Below are 17,341 nucleotides of genomic sequence, written 5' to 3'. Positions count from 1 at the left end.
TAAAAGATGCGTATTTCCATATACCAATACATCCTTCACACAGGAAATACCTAAGGTTCGTATTCCAAGGAATACATTACCAATTCAAAGTGTTGCCATTTGGAATAACAACTGCGCCAAGAGTTTTTACAAAATGCCTGGCAGTAGTAGCTGCACATATCAGAAGGCAGCAAATACATGTGTTCCCGTACTTAGACGACTGGTTAATCAAAACCAACACGCTAAGACAATGTTCACTGCACACAAACTACGTCATACAGACCCTTCACAGGCTAGGTTTCTCGATCAACTACGCGAAGTCACACCTCTTGCCGTGTCAAACACAGCAATACATAGGAGCGACAATCAACACAGCAAAAGGGATTGCCACTCCAAGTCCACAAAGGGTTCAAACATTTCACAAGGTAATACAGGCCATGTATCCAACACAAAAGATACAAGTCAAAATGGTAATGAAACTCCTAGGCATGATGTCTTCATGCATAGCCATTGTCCCAAACGCAAGATTGCACATGCGGCCCTTACAACAGTGCCTAGCATCACAATGGTCACAAGCACAGGGTCAACTTCTAGATCTGGTGTTGATAGACCGCCAAACATACATCTCGCTTCTATGGTGGAACAGTACAAATTTAAACAGAGGGCGGCCTTTCCAAGACCCAGTGCCACAATACGTCATAACGACGGATGCTTCCATGACAGGGTGGGGAGCACACCTCAATCAACACAGCATCCAAGGACAATGGGACATACATCAGAGACAGTTTCACATAAATCACTTAGAACTGTTGGCAGTATTTCTAGCGCTGAAAGCATTTCAACCCATAATAACCCAAAAATACATTCTTGTCAAAACAGACAACATGACAACAATGTATTATCTAAACAAACAAGGAGGGACACACTCGACACAGTTGTGCCTCCTAACACAAAAAATATGGCATTGGGCGATTCACAACCACATTCGCCTAATAGCACAATTTATTCCAGGGATTCAGAACCAGTTGGCAGACAATCTCTCTCGATCACCAACAAACCCACGAATGGGAAATTCACCCCCAAATACTAAACAATTACTTTCAAATTTGGGGAACACCTCAAATAGATCTATTTGCAACAAAAGAAAACTCAAAATGCCAAAACTTCGCATCCAGGTACCCACAAGATCAATCCCAAGGCAATGCTCTATGGATGAACTGGTCAGGGATATTTGCGTACGCTTTTCCCCCTCTCCCTCTCCTTCCATATCTAGTAAACAGGTTGAGTCAAAACAAACTCAAACTCATACTAATAGCACCAACATGGGCAAGGCAACCTTGGTACACAACACTACTAGACCTTTCAGTAGTACCTCATGTCAAACTACGAAACAGACCAGATCTGTTAACACAACACAGACAACAGATCCGACATCCAAATCCAGCATCATTGAATCTAGCAATTTGGCTCCTGAAATCCTAGAATTCGGGCACTTAGACCTCACACAGGAATGTATGGAGGTCATAAAACAAGCTAGAAAACCTACCACTAGACACTGTTTTGCAAATAAGTGGAAAAGATTTGTTTATTACTGCCATAATAATCAAATTCAACCTTTACACGCATCTGCAAAAGAAATAGTAGGATTCTTACTACATTTGCAAAAATCTAACCTAGCTTTCTCTTCCATTAAAATACATCTTACGGCAATTTCTGCTTACCTACAAATTACGCACTCAATTTCATTGTTTAGGATACCAGTCATAAAAGCGTTTATGGAAGGCCTAAAAAGAATTATACCACCAAGAACACCACCAGTTCCTTCATGGAACCTCAACATTGTCCTAACACGACTCATGGGTCCACCTTTTGAGCCCATGCACTCTTGTGAAATGCAATACTTAACGTGGAAAGTTGCATTTTTAATTGCCATCACATCTCTAAGACGAGTGAGTGAGATTCAGGCATTTACCATTCAAGAACCATTTATTCAAATACACAAAAATAGAGTTGTTCTACGGACCAATCCTAAATTTTTACCAAAAGTAATCTCACCGTTCCACCTAAATCAAACGGTAGAATTACCAGTGTTCTTCCCACAACCAGATTCCGTAGCCGAAAGAGCACTACATACATTAGACATCAAAAGAGCACTAATGTACTACATTGACAGAACAAAACTAATTCGAAAGACAAAACAATTATTTGTCGCCTTTCAAAAACCTCATACAGGAAATCCAATTTCAAAACAAGGCATTGCTAGATGGATAGTTAGGTGCATTCAAACCTGCTATCTTAAAGCTAAAAGAGAACTGCCTATTACACCAAAGGCGCACTCAACCAGAAAGAAAGGTGCTACCATGGCCTTTCTAGGAAATATTCCAATGAACGAAATATGTAAGGCAGCAACATGGTCTACGCCTCATACATTTACCAAGCACTACTGTGTAGATGTGCTAACTGCACAACAAGCAACAGTAGGTCAAGCTGTATTAAGAACATTATTTCAAACTACTTCAACTCCTAGAGGCTGAACCACCGCTTTTGGGGAGATAACTGCTTACTAGTCTATGCACAGCATGTGTATCTGCAGCTACACATGCCATCGAACGGAAAATGTCACTTACCCAGTGTACATCTGTTCGTGGCATTAGTCGCTGCAGATTCACATGCGCCCACCCGCCTCCCCGGGAGCCTGTAGCCGTTTAGAAGTAGATCTTAAACATTTGTACATTTGTAAATATATTACTTAAAACTTTATTATGTACATACGCATTCACTCCATTGCATGGGCACTATTACTAGCATACACAACTCCTACCTCACCCTCTGCGGGCAAAACAATCTAAGATGGAGTCGACGCCCATGCGCAATGGACTCGAAAGGGGAGGAGTCCCTCGGTCTCGTGACTCGAAAAGACTTCTTCGAAGAAAAACAACTTGTAACACTCCGAGCCCAACACCAGATGGCGGACTGTGCACAGCATATGAATCTGCAGCGACTAATGCCACGAACAGATGTACACTGGGTAAGTGCCATTTTCATATATATATATATATGTTCGATGGCATGTGTAGCTGCAGATACACATGCTTTGCACATCCCGCCATCTAGTGTTGGGCTCGGAGTGCTACAAGTTGTTTTTCTTTGAAGGAAGTCTTTTCGAGTCACAAGATCGAGGTACTCCTCCCCTTTCGGCTCCATTGCGCATGGGCGTCGACTCCATCTTAGATTGCTTTCTTTCCGCCATCGGGTTCGGACGTGTTCCTTTTTCTCTCTGCGTTTTGGTTCGGAAAGATAGTTAAAATCTCAGAAAATTTGAAGGTATTGTTTGCGTTCGGTATCCGGTTAGTTACAACAGATCAACACCGAATTTTGAAGAGCTCCGGTGGCCCTTTGGGGTTTTTCTATCCCCCGTCGGGGCCTGGTCGGCCCGACCACGTGTCTCTTCAAGGCTAATGGAACGGACCCCACTCCGCTTCTGCCCCAAATGTCACAACAAGTATCCTTATACAGATCAGCACCTGGTCTGTAACTTGTGTTTGTCTCCAGAACACAAAGAAGATACTTTTGAAGCCTGTCGAGCGTTTCGGGCGAGGAAGACATTAAGAGACCGAAGAGCGAGAAGAGTGCAGATGGCGTCGGCGCCGACAGGACAAAGACACTTGGAGGAGGAAGAAGAAACCTTCTCCATCGAGGAGTCGGACTCGGACGAGGTCGATCCCGAACAGATGCCTAAAACCATGAGTAAGACATCGACACACAAAACTCACGAGAAGACCGCAAGAGCCCAGGGGACGCCACCGCCAGCAGGCCATGGCTTAACCCGAAAAACAGGTGACCGATCATCGGCACTGAAAAAGGGCACGCATGTGTCGAAGACATCCGACTCTGGTCGAGATACCGGCACACAGCAGAGTCGACCCTGAGACAGCGGGTCCGAGCAAGTTCGGCACCGAGAGACTGGGACGCCGAAAATAAAGTGTCGTCGGAGCCGAAAAAGACTGCCGAAAAAGTTTCCATTCCGAAACATCCGGCCTCGGAACCGAAATAAGGTTCCTACACAGAGGAACAGGGACTGTCCTCACAAATGCAAGGACATAAGTTCGGACAAGAACTAGAGTCAATGGAGCCAGACTACACTCAGAGAAGGCTCCACATCCAAAAGGACACAGGGAAGATAAGTACTCTTTCCCCAATTAGGATGAAAAGAAGACTTGCCTTTCAAGAAAAAGACAAGCAGCTACAGGCAAAGGTGGCAAGACAAATAACACCGCCACCATCCCCACCACGCTCAACGCACACATCACCGGTAGCCACTCCACCACTGATGCAGTCCCCAACTCATACTGGAATGAGTCAGGATGATCCCGACGCATGGGATCTTTATGATGCGCCAGTGTCAGATAACAGCCCAGACTGTTACCCAGCGAGACCGTCCCCACCTGAGGACAGTACAGCCTACACACAGGTGGTGTCAAGAGCAGCAGCATTTCATAATGTCACCCTGCATGCAGAGCCTATTGAGGATGACTTTTTGTTTAACACACTATCCTCCACTCATAGCCAATACGAAAGCCTCCCTATGCTACCTAGAATGCTAAAACACTCCAAACAGGTGTTTCAGGAGCCTGTGAAGGGCAGGGCCATAATTCCAAGGGTGGAGAAAAAATACAAGCCACCACCAACAGACCCGGTATATATCACGCAGCAATTAACACCAGACTCTGTGGTGGTAGGGGCAGCTCGCAAGAGAGCAAACTCTCACACCTCGGGAGACGCACCACCTCCAGACAAGGAGAGTCGCAAGTTCGACACTGCGGGGAAAAGGGTTGCAGCACAAGTGGCCAACCAATGGCGCATTGCCAACTCACAGGCACTGCTGGCACGATATGATTGGGTAAGTGTTCAATGAAATGTTACATTTCGTCCCAATGAGCCCTAAGAGTTCCAGAAAAGGGCACAACAGGTGGTGGAGGAAGGACAGAGTATCTCGAACAATCAGATACGGTCAGCAATGGATGCAGCAGATACGGCTGCTAGGACAGTAAATACAGCAGTAACCATAAGGAGACACGCATGGCTGCGTACGTCAGGATTCAAGCCGGAAATACAACAAGCCGTGCTGAATATGCCTTTTAACGGACAGCAGTTGTTTGGGCCGGAGGTGGACACTGCTATCGAAAAACTTAAGGACACTGATATGGCCAAAGCCATGGGCGCACTCTACTACCCACAGAGCAGAGGCACATTTCGCAAAATGCAGTTTAGAGGGGGGTTTCGAGGACAAACTACAGAACCCACAACCTCACAAACAAGGCCCACTTATCAGAGCCAATATCAGCAGGGAAGTTTTCGGGGACAATATAGAGGCGGACAATTCCAAAAGTATAGAGGAAAGTTCCAAAGTCCCAAAACTCCTCAAAACAAGCAGTGACTTCCACGTCACAAATCCCCAACACATAACACCTGTGGGGGGGAGACTAACCAAGTTTTACAAACATTGGGAGGAAATAACAACAGACACTTGGGTCCTAGCAATTATCCAGCATGGTTATTGCATAGAATTTCTCAAATTCCCTCCAAACGTCCCACCGAAAACACACAATATGTCAAAACAACACATGGACCTTCTAGGACTAGAGGTCCAAGCGTTGCTACAAAAAGAAGCATTAGAATTAGTACCAATTCATCAAAAAGGAACAGGAGTTTACTCTCTGTACTTTCTCATACCCAAAAAGGACAAAACTCTAAGACCTATATTAGATCTCAGAACGTTAAATACCTACATCAAATCAGATCACTTTCACATGGTGACATTACAGGACATAATCCCACTGCTCAAACAACAAGACTACATGACAACACTAGACCTAAAGGATGCGTATTTCCATATACCGATACATCCTTCACACAGAAAGTACTTAAGGTTTGTATTCCAAGGGATACATTACCAATTCAAGGTGTTGCCATTCAGTATAACAACTGCACCAAGAGTTTTTACAAAATGCCTGGCAGTAGTGGCCGCACATATCAGAAGACAACAAATACATGTGTTCCCGTACCTAGACGATTGGTTAATCAAAACCAACACGCTAGAACGGTGTTCACAACACACAAAGTACGTCATAGAAACCCTCCACAAACTAGGTTTCTCAATCAAATACACAAAGTCACACCTTCAGCCGTGTCAAACACAGCAATACTTAGGGGCGACAATCAACACAGCAAAAGGGATTGCCACTCGAAGTCAACAAAGGGTACAGGCATTTCACAATTTAATACAGGCCATGTATCCAAAACAAAAGATACAAGTCAAAATGGTGATGAAACTCCTAGGCATGATGTCCTCATGCATAGCCATTGTCCCAAACGCAAGGTTGCACATGCGGCCCTTACAACAGTGCCTAGCATCACAATGGTCACAGGGACAGGGTCAACTTATAGATCTAGTGTTGATAGACCGCCAAACATACACCTCGCTTCAATGGTGGAACAATATAAATTTAAACCAAGGGCGGCCTTTCCAAGACCCAGTGCCTCAATACGTAATAACGACGGATGCCTCCATGATAGGGTGGGGAGTGCACCTCAATCAACACAGCATCCAGGGACAATGGGACACTCAGCAAAGACAGTTTCACATAAATCACTTAGAGCTACTGGCAGTATTTCTAGCGTTAAAGGCTTTTCAACCCATAATAAGCCACAAACACATTCTTGTCAAAACAGACAACATGACAACAATGTATTACCTAAACAAACAGGGAGGAACACACTCAACACAGTTGTGTCTCCTGGCACAGAGAATATGGCATTGGGTGATTCACAACCACATTCGCCTAATAGAACAGTTTATTCCAGGGATTCAGAATCAGTTAGCAGACAATCTCTCTCGGGATCACCAACAAATCCACGAATGGGAGATTCACCCCCAAATACTAAACACTTACTTCCAAAGTTGGGGAACACCACAAATAGACCTATTTGCAACAAAAGAAAACGCAAAATGCCAAAACTTCGCATCCAGGTACCCACAAGATCGGTCTCAGGGCAATGCGTTATGGATGAGTTGGTCAGGGATATTTGCATACGCTTTTCCCCCTCTCCCACTCCTTCCATATCTGGTAAACAAATTGAGTCAAAACAAACTCAAACTCATACTAATAGCACCAACTTGGACAAGACAACCTTGGTACACAACACTACTAGACCTCTCAGTAGTGCCTCATGTCAAATTACCAAACAGACCAGATCTGTTAACTCAACACAAACAACAGATCAGACACCCAAATCCAGCATCGCTGAATCTAGCAATTTGGCTCCTGAAGTCTTAGAATTCGGACACTTAGACCTTACAGAGGAATGTATGGAAGTCATAAAACAAGCTAGGAAACCAACCACTAGACATTGCTATGCAAATAAGTGGAAAAGATTTGTTTATTATTGCCATAATAATCAAATTCAACCCTTACACGCATCTGCCAAAGACATGGTAAGCTACTTACTACATTTGCAAAAGTCAAAGCTAGCTTTTTCATCCATTAAGATACATCTTACCGCAATTTCAGCTTATCTGCAAATTACGCACTCAACTTCACTATTTAGGATACCAGTCATAAAAGCGTTTATGGAAGGCCTAAAGAGAATTATACCACCAAGAACACCACCAGTTCCTTCGTGGAACCTCAACATTGTCTTAACACGACTCATGGGTCCACCTTTTGAACCCATGCACTCATGTGAAATGCAATACTTAACATGGAAAGTTGCATTTCTAATTGCCATCACATCTCTAAGAAGAGTAAGTGAGATACAAGCATTTACCATGCAAGAACCATTTATTCAGATACACAAGCATAAAGTAGTTTTACGAACAAATCCTAAATTCTTACCGAAAGTCATATCACCGTTCCACTTGAATCAAACAGTAGAACTACCAGTGTTCTTCCCAGAGCCAGATTCTGTAGCTGAAAGAGCACTACATTCATTAGACATCAAAAGAGCGTTAATGTACTACAATGACAGAACAAAACAAATTCGGAAAACAAAACAATTATTTGTTGCTTTCCAAAAACCTCATACAGGAAATCCAATTTCCAAACAAGGCATTGCTAGATGGATAGTTAAATGCATTCAAACCTGTTATCTCAAAGCAAAAAGACAACTGCCTATTACACCAAAGGCACACTCAACTAGAAATAAAGGTGCTACTATGGCCTTTCTAGGAAATATTCCAATGACTGAAATATGTAAGGCAGCCACATGGTCTACGCCTCATACGTTTACCAAGCACTACTGCGTGGATGTGTTAACACCACAACAAGCCACAGTAGGCCAAGCAGTACTACGAACTTTGTTTCAAACAACTTCAACTCCTACAGGCTGAACCACCGCTTTTGGGGAGATAACTTCTTACTAGTCTATGCAAAGCATGTGTATCTGAAGCTACACATGCCATTGAACGGAAAATGTCACTTACCCAGTGTACATATGTTCGTGGCATGAGACGCTGCAGATTCACATGCGCCCACCCGCCTCCCCGGGAGCCTGTAGCCGTTTCGAAGTTGATCTTGAACTTTTGTAAATTTGTAAATATATCACCTTAAACTACATTATGTACTTATGGATTTACTCCATTGCATGGGCACTATTACTATAATACACAATTCCTACCTCACCCTCTGCGGGGAAAACAATCTAAGATGGAGTCGACGCCCATGCGCAATGGAGCCGAAAGGGGAGGAGTCCCTCGATCTTGTGACTTGAAAAGACTTCTTTGAAGAAAAACAACTTGTAACACTCCGAGCCCAACACTAGATGGCGGGATGTGCAAAGCATGTGAATCTGCAGCGTCTCATGCCACGAACAGATTTACACTGGGTAAGTGACATTTTCCATATCTGTCTATTCGTATATATATTATTCAAATCTGCCAAGTTCCATTTTTGCTGTGCAGCCACTTAGGGGTGTCACGTGGTACCAAGGGTGCCACCCGGTGTGAAATTTGTAAAAAACGAAATAGTCACATGCACTCATGAGGAGTAGGTAGGAAGAATGTATTTTGCTGCTCCCAGCACCTGCAGCACGTTTCAGTCAAAGGCCTTGATCATGCATAGGGAAACTTAGTGATACAAACATTTAAATGCTCTTGACTCCAAACCAATTGTGATATTGCTATGGAAACAAAATAGTGCTCGAAAGTGGACTGGATGGATATCTGTTGTAAGACTGGCCTGAACGTGTCGGCCACTTCATATTATTAGGGTGAATGGTCAGAGTGTGAAGCAGGCCGTTCCCTGTTGTCGGTTTGCGGTGTAATGATGTCTAAAAAAATGTTTAAAAAAATTGATGTGGTCCTTACTCATATTGCACACCAATTCCTGATTAAGGACTCATCACGAGGTCATGAGACCACCACTCTCGCGGTCGCATCGCCATCCCCTCCGGGATCAAGGTTACCGACGGCATGATGGTGGTCGGACTCGCTGTCAGACATGGTTCAGCGCTGCTTGGCTGATTACAACCCCTCTTTCCACCAGCCCTTTCATGAAGTGAGCCTGCCATGAAAAGGCTGGTGGAAAGGAAGTTCTTGGGGCCTCAGGGGGCCCCTGCACTGCCCACGATCATGCTGTGGGCAGTGCAGGGGCACCCCTGCCCAGCACGTCAAATGCACACTGTTTGCTTTGCCGACAATGCATATTCTGAGGGTGCTGGAGTGTTAGGATACTGGCCTCGGCTCCCTTAACACTGTTCCCGCTGGTCAGCTCACGGAAAGACAGCCAAACTTGTAATGAGCCCATAAGACTGTTATCATTCAAGTGTTCCACAAAGTCTTCTGCCTCCTTCTCACTGCCCTGCCAAATAAGAAACCGGTCATCTATTGGTGCGGTGGACACTTTCTCCTGCCCCTTCCCCCCAGCAGATTTGCATAGCTGGGGGCAAAGCGCTCATCGGAGATTTCGATCAAAAATGAAAAGAAAAACCCCAATTCAAAAAGAGAAAGGTTGCAGCAATTTCGGCTAAACATGCCACACATATAGAGAACATTACTGAAGAACAGGACGTGGGCAGTTACTCCCCTATATAGAGCGGAAGAGGTCACGTTCGTTCGTCATAATCCTCGCGATCTTCTAGATTCAGCAGCAATTAACAACTTCCTTGAAGTTGAAACAGCAGTCATGTCTCCCCTCCTGATGAAGTCTATAGATAAAGGATTCAAATTGAGGGAGACATGGAGCACACCATTAAAGTAATCTTCTGGGGAAGATTAACACTAAATCATGACACATTATTGGCAGAAAAAACTTGGCCACCTGACTTAGTCTTCATGCTCCCACAGGGGGAAGATGTTATTTTGCCTTTTTTCTCAGTTCTTGTTCCTGACTCAGTAAACAAAGCTTATGCCTCAGATTGGGCTTTGTCATAGGCACCAGTGCTGTACTGCAACCGTGTGGGGTGGCATGGAGTTTCTCCTTACCACATTATTATGATAAGATCTACTCCCCAGATAGCCTCATGTTTAATGGGATACTGAGCTTCCAACCCACCAGTGAAGGAAATTCTCTCACAACTTGAGTGCCAGGGAGTAATTCATCTCTGCGTCTCTGCTATGATAACCCTTTGTTTCCCATACCTAAGACAGACTATTCATATAGAATAGTCTTAGATTACAGATACTTAAACAGTCATGCATGTACGTTTGCTATACAAAATTCCCTTAGACCAGCATTAACGAACATCGTGCGCAAAAAATACAAAACAACCTTAAATATTTCCAGTGTTTTTTTCCTGCGAAAATCTAGCTCCTGAAAGCCGGGACTTAAGCGCCTTCTCTGCGCTAGGCTCTCAGAGAAGATTTTATCAACTCCCCCCAGGGTATAAGAACAGTCCAGAATTGTTCTCTGCCTGTGTGACATCAATATCGCATGATATTGATCCTGAGGCATTGTCTACAACCGATGACATCTATCTCACAGTTGACAACCTCAACACACATTTAGCTGGGGTGGATCGCATAATTTTGGGATTCACTGCACAGGGCTACAAATGCAATTTCAAGAAAACAAAGATTGCTTTTCTTAGTGTCCTATTCTTAGGATACAAATCATCAGATGAGGGTAAGAGCTTGGCTCCTCGATGTCTAAAGAAATGTTTGCAATTACAACCGCACAATACCGTCAAGAATTTGTAGAGAAATGTGAACAATTACAACCGCCAAATACCATCAAGAACTTCTACAGAAATGTGAGCAATTACAACCGCTAAATACCATCAAGAACTTGCAGTCATTGCTGGGTTTCTTTAATTTTGGCAGAACTTACATTCCAGAATATGTAAAAAGCTTAAAACCACTTTGATTTAATCCTTCCAGACTTCTCAGTTAAACATTGGACATCGCACAACACATAGATTCTTAGAGCATTACAGATCGACATGCTTGAAGCAAAACTTTTGCGCACATGTGACAACAAAATAAATTTGGCAATCCGGGTAATTCCTGATGCCAATGGGTTCACCTACGTCACATTCAATTAAGGGGACACTAAAACCATAATATTCAAATCTCACTTGTACTCTCACGCGGAACAGTGTTTTGCACAGCAGAAAAAATAATGACTGCTGTTCAGACGGTGGTCATCAAGGAGAGACCAGTAGCCCAAGGAAAACACATTGTTGTTGTTACCCCAATAACAGCCCTTGAGGCTGTTTCAAAAGAGAGCGTCTCAAATGCAAAGGCATTACAGCCACGTTGGATTCAATGGGCTACCTCCTTGACTGCCACTGATCTCAATTACGTTTTTGGTCCAAAACTTCAGACCTAAGAATTTTTCCAGTATGAACTAGAGTATCCCATGTCCACTAACATTCTGCCTCTTGACTAATACAGAATCATCATTTACACTGATGGTTCAGCGCAACCAGCTGTAGGTACCAATCGCCAATACTTTGTGGCCTGCACAGCCGTCTGTGGAGTAATGAGGGATGTTGATTTCTACCCTCGACAGACTTACACGCAGACCCTGGGGGACCTTACAACACACCTTGCAGAGCTAAAGGCTCTAATTTGGGCCCTGGAATACACAGATCCTGAAATTTCTGCTTTGATAGTGTGTGATTCATATTACTTTGTCCAGACCTTTAATGAATACATTACTGGTGACTAAGTGTGTTCAGAGACTCCAAGGGTAACACCATAGAACACAAATTATTGTGGGGGAAGGTAGCAGATCTCAAAGAAAAGCTGCCACGTCTTGTGTAGTATATATGCTGGGTCACCAATTAGTTGGAATACATGTTGTTGTAAACTCATTGGGTTGATGAAGCTGCCAAATCTGCAGTAGCTTCTGCTGCTGCGATTACTTATTCCCAAACGAGTTTGGATGGTGAAACATTGGCTGCTGTGAAAGCTTTGGCTGATGGCAAGCCCTTACCAAGAGCATATCCTGCAAAATATTCCTACCACTTAAGTGCCAAAAACATTGCCTTTACAACAATACCAGGAGTGGCAGATTGTGTTATCCCCAACCAAGACCAGAGATTAGAGCTCATCAAAGAAGCACATGAAGGGGTTGCATCAACCCATGCTGGTGTGGCGGCTACCATCTCACTTCTGCAGAAACGCTATTGGTGGCCTGGTCTTTACAACAGACCAAACAGTATATCCTTAGTTGTGATAGTTGGCAACAAATAAATGGGTCGACAGTGAAACGCCACCGTAGACACCCCTCTTAATTTTCAACAAACCATTACAATGTGTGTACCTGGACCATTGTGGTCCCTTACAACCATATGGTGCATACAATTCTTGTTGCTGTTGAATAATGGTGCTGGTTTCTATCGGTGTGGCCACAACGATCGGCTGATGCTCGAACTGTTATTAAAGATTTGCTAGTCTTATGCAGTTGCAGCATTCCGCTTGGACCAGGAGCCTGCTTTTTCCTTCAGGGCATTCAGCGACACTGGGACTGTTTGCTATAATAGTCACAATCATCAATGTATTGAGTTTCATCCTCCTAATAATCACAGCTCATGTTTTTTATCATAGAATGCAGTCGCTTCAATAAATACATTGAAACTGATCCTGCAATTTTTTTGTCTGCCTTCGCATGTGTGACTTTGTGTAACTGAGAGAAAAGGGTCTGATCCTTTGACCACAACTTCCCTGAGGAGTCAGTGTGTCATGTTTCTGCGTTGCCACAAATCACCTTTACTCTCTATGTTCGGGTGAGGTGCTGCTAGCTAGCCGAAGAGGTCAGACTGACAGCTTCCACTTGGTGTTGGACTGTCTGCCATCTACACACGGTGGTGCTGCCGTCCAACACCAAGCAGTTTTACCCCCAAGGTAATAGTCCTACAACTGGGGTTGTGTGACCTATGGATAAAAAGAATGACCTACAAGCTGCACAACAAATATTTTTATTTATGTACTGTTTTTTCACTTCCATGAAAAAAAACACTATAACAAACTTGCTTTTTCGTTTTCAGATTGCAGATCTAGGTGTAGCTTCATTTAAAGCTTGGAGCAAGTTAACTAAAGAAGAAACCAATCGACAGAGAAAATTGAAGAGTAGCACAGGCCCGAAAACGAATGCTGGGACTCTTTTCTTCATGGCTCCAGAGCATCTCAAGTCAGTCAATGCAAGGCCAACCGAAAAGTCAGATGTTTACAGCTTTGGCATAGTGCTCTGGGTAATTTTGGCCTGTAAAGAGCCATATGAAAGTAAGAGCATATTCTTATCTTTTGAAAGTATGCCACAAATTTGTTGGAAAGAGACCTAAAAACATATCTCATTTCAAGTATAATTTTATGTACTTTGGACCGACCTGCCATACATAGGTTTCAGAGTCTCTCCCATCTCAGATGAAGCTGTTAAAGGACTTTCAGTTCTAACTCAGTTAGTTTAGTGAGTGTTTCCCCTGTATGTGTTTATTGGGTGCTCAAAAGCCATCGACAATCCGTACGACAATTAAGTATCAAAACATGGGGTATCCTGTATCAAATAAAGAATCCCATTATAAAAAGCCCCACGTGTATCTCTGCTGCTCACAAGCAAAATGTAGGGAAGAGATAGCAAAGAGACAAAAGATCCTATGGATCAACCTGAAACTTAGCTAGCATTCACCCTTTCCTCAGTGTCTACTTCACGGCCCATACTGAGCCCATGGACCACACACTGCATCCATAATATCAACTGCAGCCCAGACACTGCTTCATCGAAAACACCCAAATCAGAACTCAAAACATTTAAAAAGACCCTTGTGGGTTTGCCCTTCAAAGAATTTGTTTCTCCATCTTGTTCAACCCTCAACTTGAAAGAAGCACATGAAAGCCTTGAGTTCTTCCACCACCATTCCAATATTATTATCCAGCCATTTTGACAGGCTAATGTTGTCGGATCCAAGTCCGTAAACAATACCAAATGGTTGCACTCCTACATCACAGCCCTTTTCCGGATTACCTCATGGACCATCCGTTCTCTCCATTCCAACGTGGTCACCACCACCATCACTGTGCCCTTTGTGCTTCATCTCCGATTCTTTCCTGGTTGTCAGGCTATAGACCTTTTCACAAGTCCATCCAGGACTTAAGGTGGTTAATCTCTCTATAGAATCCCCTTCCTCCTCAATTGAGCATGGAAAACATCTACTTTTAATATAAGTTACAATAGTTCTCTGGATTCATTCTATGTCCTGTCCACTCACACATCTAAGACTGGCTTTGCTTCTTCATCCAGGCTCTCAAGACTCTTGCTCTTTCAAGACTTTTTCTTGCTTAATACATATTTGACCGTGGTTACTTCTAAGAACTTTTTATTGATGCTGAATGATTGACTGGTTCACCATCACTGGTTCTAGCAATATACGATAATACAACTTCTTACTATATATAACAGTACCAAAAGGTGCCTTGAGGCCACATCCTAGTGTTTAGTTACAAAAAGTCTCCACCCACATCCTAATCAACAGCCTCCACCACATCTGGATTCAAGGAAATGCCCTCAAACGGATCGCCTCGCCGGCAGAACCCAAACGATGAGTCTCCCGCCGTTCACCTCAGAGCCCAAGAGGATAATCTGTGGAGTCCCCAATGGATCCTTCCTTTGCCTGACCCTCTTCAACACCTACATGACCCCCCCCCCCCCGGCCATCAACTTCAGCTCTCACTGCCACAACGTCATCTGTTACGCCGATGAAACACAGCTCATCCTCTCACTGTCCAATGATCCATCCACCACGAAAGCTAATTTCCACAGATGCATGATGAACGTAGTGGACTGAATGAAGGGCAGCTGTCTCGACCTCAACACCGAAAAGATGGAAGTCCTCATCTTTGGGAACAACACCTCGCCACATGGACACATGGTGGCCCGCAGAGCTCGGCACACCCCTTGCCCCAACAGACCATGCCCATAACCACAATATCATCGTGGATAGCCAGCTATCCATGAAGAAACAAGTCGGCGCAGTATCATCCACCTGCTTCCATATCCTTTGCATGCTCCGCAAGATCTTCAGCTGGCTCCCAGAAAGACCGTCATGCAGGCCCTCATCACCAGCAGACTGTACTACAGAAACACACTCTGTGCAGGAATCACAGCACGCCTCCTGAAAAGAGTCCATGCAATACAGAAATCAGCGGCAAAACCCATACTCTACCTCCCCAGAAGGACCCACATCACACCCCATCTCAAAAAATGACACTGGCTCCTGATTCAGAAGAGATGCTAGTTCAAGATGCTGATCCACGCCTACGAGGCCCTGCACCACAAAGGACCAACATACATCAACAAATGCCTGACCTTACAACAATAGACCTGCACCTTTGATCAGCTTCCCTCTCCCTCACAGACATCCCACGGATATGTCAAGCCAACAGTGGAGGAAACTTTCAAGGGGTTTGTTATATTCTGCTAATTATAGGCCAAATAAACTTTTGTACTACAGTTGCAAATTGCTTGAATTAGCTCTGATAAGTGTACCATCATACTTTAAAAACCAGCATTGATTTGCTGGACCAGTATGTGCAGTTTCTTGACAGAACAATTGTGCTGTTATCTTAGTTGCTGTGTTTGTGTCCCAATTCCATATGGTGGAGGTTATGGAGTCGGTGTCTTGAATTGTATTTATATCTTTCAGTAGCCTCTGAGACTGTTGACTCTCTATTCTTTTTGGAATTCATTAAACTCTTTTCTAGAGTGCTTTTTTAAAGTGGGTTTCATCCTTGGCCATCAGATCTTATTGTTGAACCCAGTTCCCTATTTAGTTATTTCGACCCTGAATTTTTGTGTTCTTTGGGCAGCCTTTGTCTCATGAATCCTTATCCAATGTCCACTTAAATCCTAGGTGTGCAAACTCGACATTACAAGTAGCAGTTCGGTACGTCAGTGGAAGAGGGCATTAAAAGTAGAGAAGATAACCTCAAGTGGTCATAAGAGGGATGTGCCTCAGCGAAGAGGGCAGAAAGTCCACAGGGTGGATGACAAAGCATTCAGTAGGACAGTTGATGGCATCGTCTCAACAAGAGGCTTTTTAATTCTCTCTAGAAAAATGTGAGCTTGAAGGAGGAATAGATTTACCAATTCTTTGAGGATATCCTGAAAAAGACAAAAAAAATGGTGCAAGTTTTTTAAAGGAGGTGTAGTATCCTGTATAGTAAACAAATAACTCTGGTCTACTTCACTAAAGAAGTCAGAGTAGTTCATTCATGCAAGAACAATCAGAAATAACACCTCCCGACTCCCTTGCATTCACATATGAGATCTTGACCATTGGGAAATTAACCTGATGGATATAGTTTCCACTTTGTGCATTAGGTTCCACTATCTCCCATCTCTGTTAGTACAATCACACCAATTTGTTATAGTCCCCATCTCTGTAGCGGGGTCAATGGTACCTTTTTACCAACACCACAAAACCTTAGTAATTAGTACTACCATAGTATGTCTCTTCTGTCCCTGGATCTTGGAGTATTTCAAGTCCGATAACATCTTCAACCGCTCCAAACCAAGCAAATTAGAACATCTAAATTATCAGCTTTACCAAAACACATAACCTCAACACAATAACAAAAACTCAACAAAGACAATGGCGACACATAGCCCTATTGACCTCCATCACTGCAACCACCTTTCGGACTGTGAACTCTTTCAGTCTTTAATTCGGGCTTTGAACTTAAGGGAATTGGGCGATTCTAAAGTTGGGCAGTTTATTTTAGCTCCTTTTGCTCTTGTGGGATAAACCATCTTTTACTACCCCTTGACCGCGTGTTTTTAAAAAAAAATTCTATCTTAATCTTCAGATTGAATCATTATTAATCCCCGCCACTGGTTATATGGTTCATCAATGAAAAAAGTTTAAA

At 43.5% G+C, this 17,341-nt stretch overlaps 1 protein-coding gene across 1 annotated transcript in view; it reads left to right on the top strand.

Moving 5' to 3' along the window:
* Positions 1-17,341, top strand: part of RIPK1 (receptor interacting serine/threonine kinase 1) — a 259,789-nt gene that overhangs the window by 107,737 nt on the left and 134,711 nt on the right. The window contains exon 5 of the mRNA XM_069217742.1: positions 13,468-13,702. Within this exon, the coding sequence (XP_069073843.1) occupies positions 13,468-13,702 (235 nt within the window). The remainder of the gene's footprint in view (positions 1-13,467; positions 13,703-17,341) is intronic.

Source organism: Pleurodeles waltl, chromosome 2_1, assembly GCF_031143425.1.
Source record: "Pleurodeles waltl isolate 20211129_DDA chromosome 2_1, aPleWal1.hap1.20221129, whole genome shotgun sequence".
NCBI lineage: Eukaryota > Metazoa > Chordata > Amphibia > Caudata > Salamandridae > Pleurodeles > Pleurodeles waltl.
This window is presented reverse-complemented; position numbering and strand designations above follow the sequence as displayed.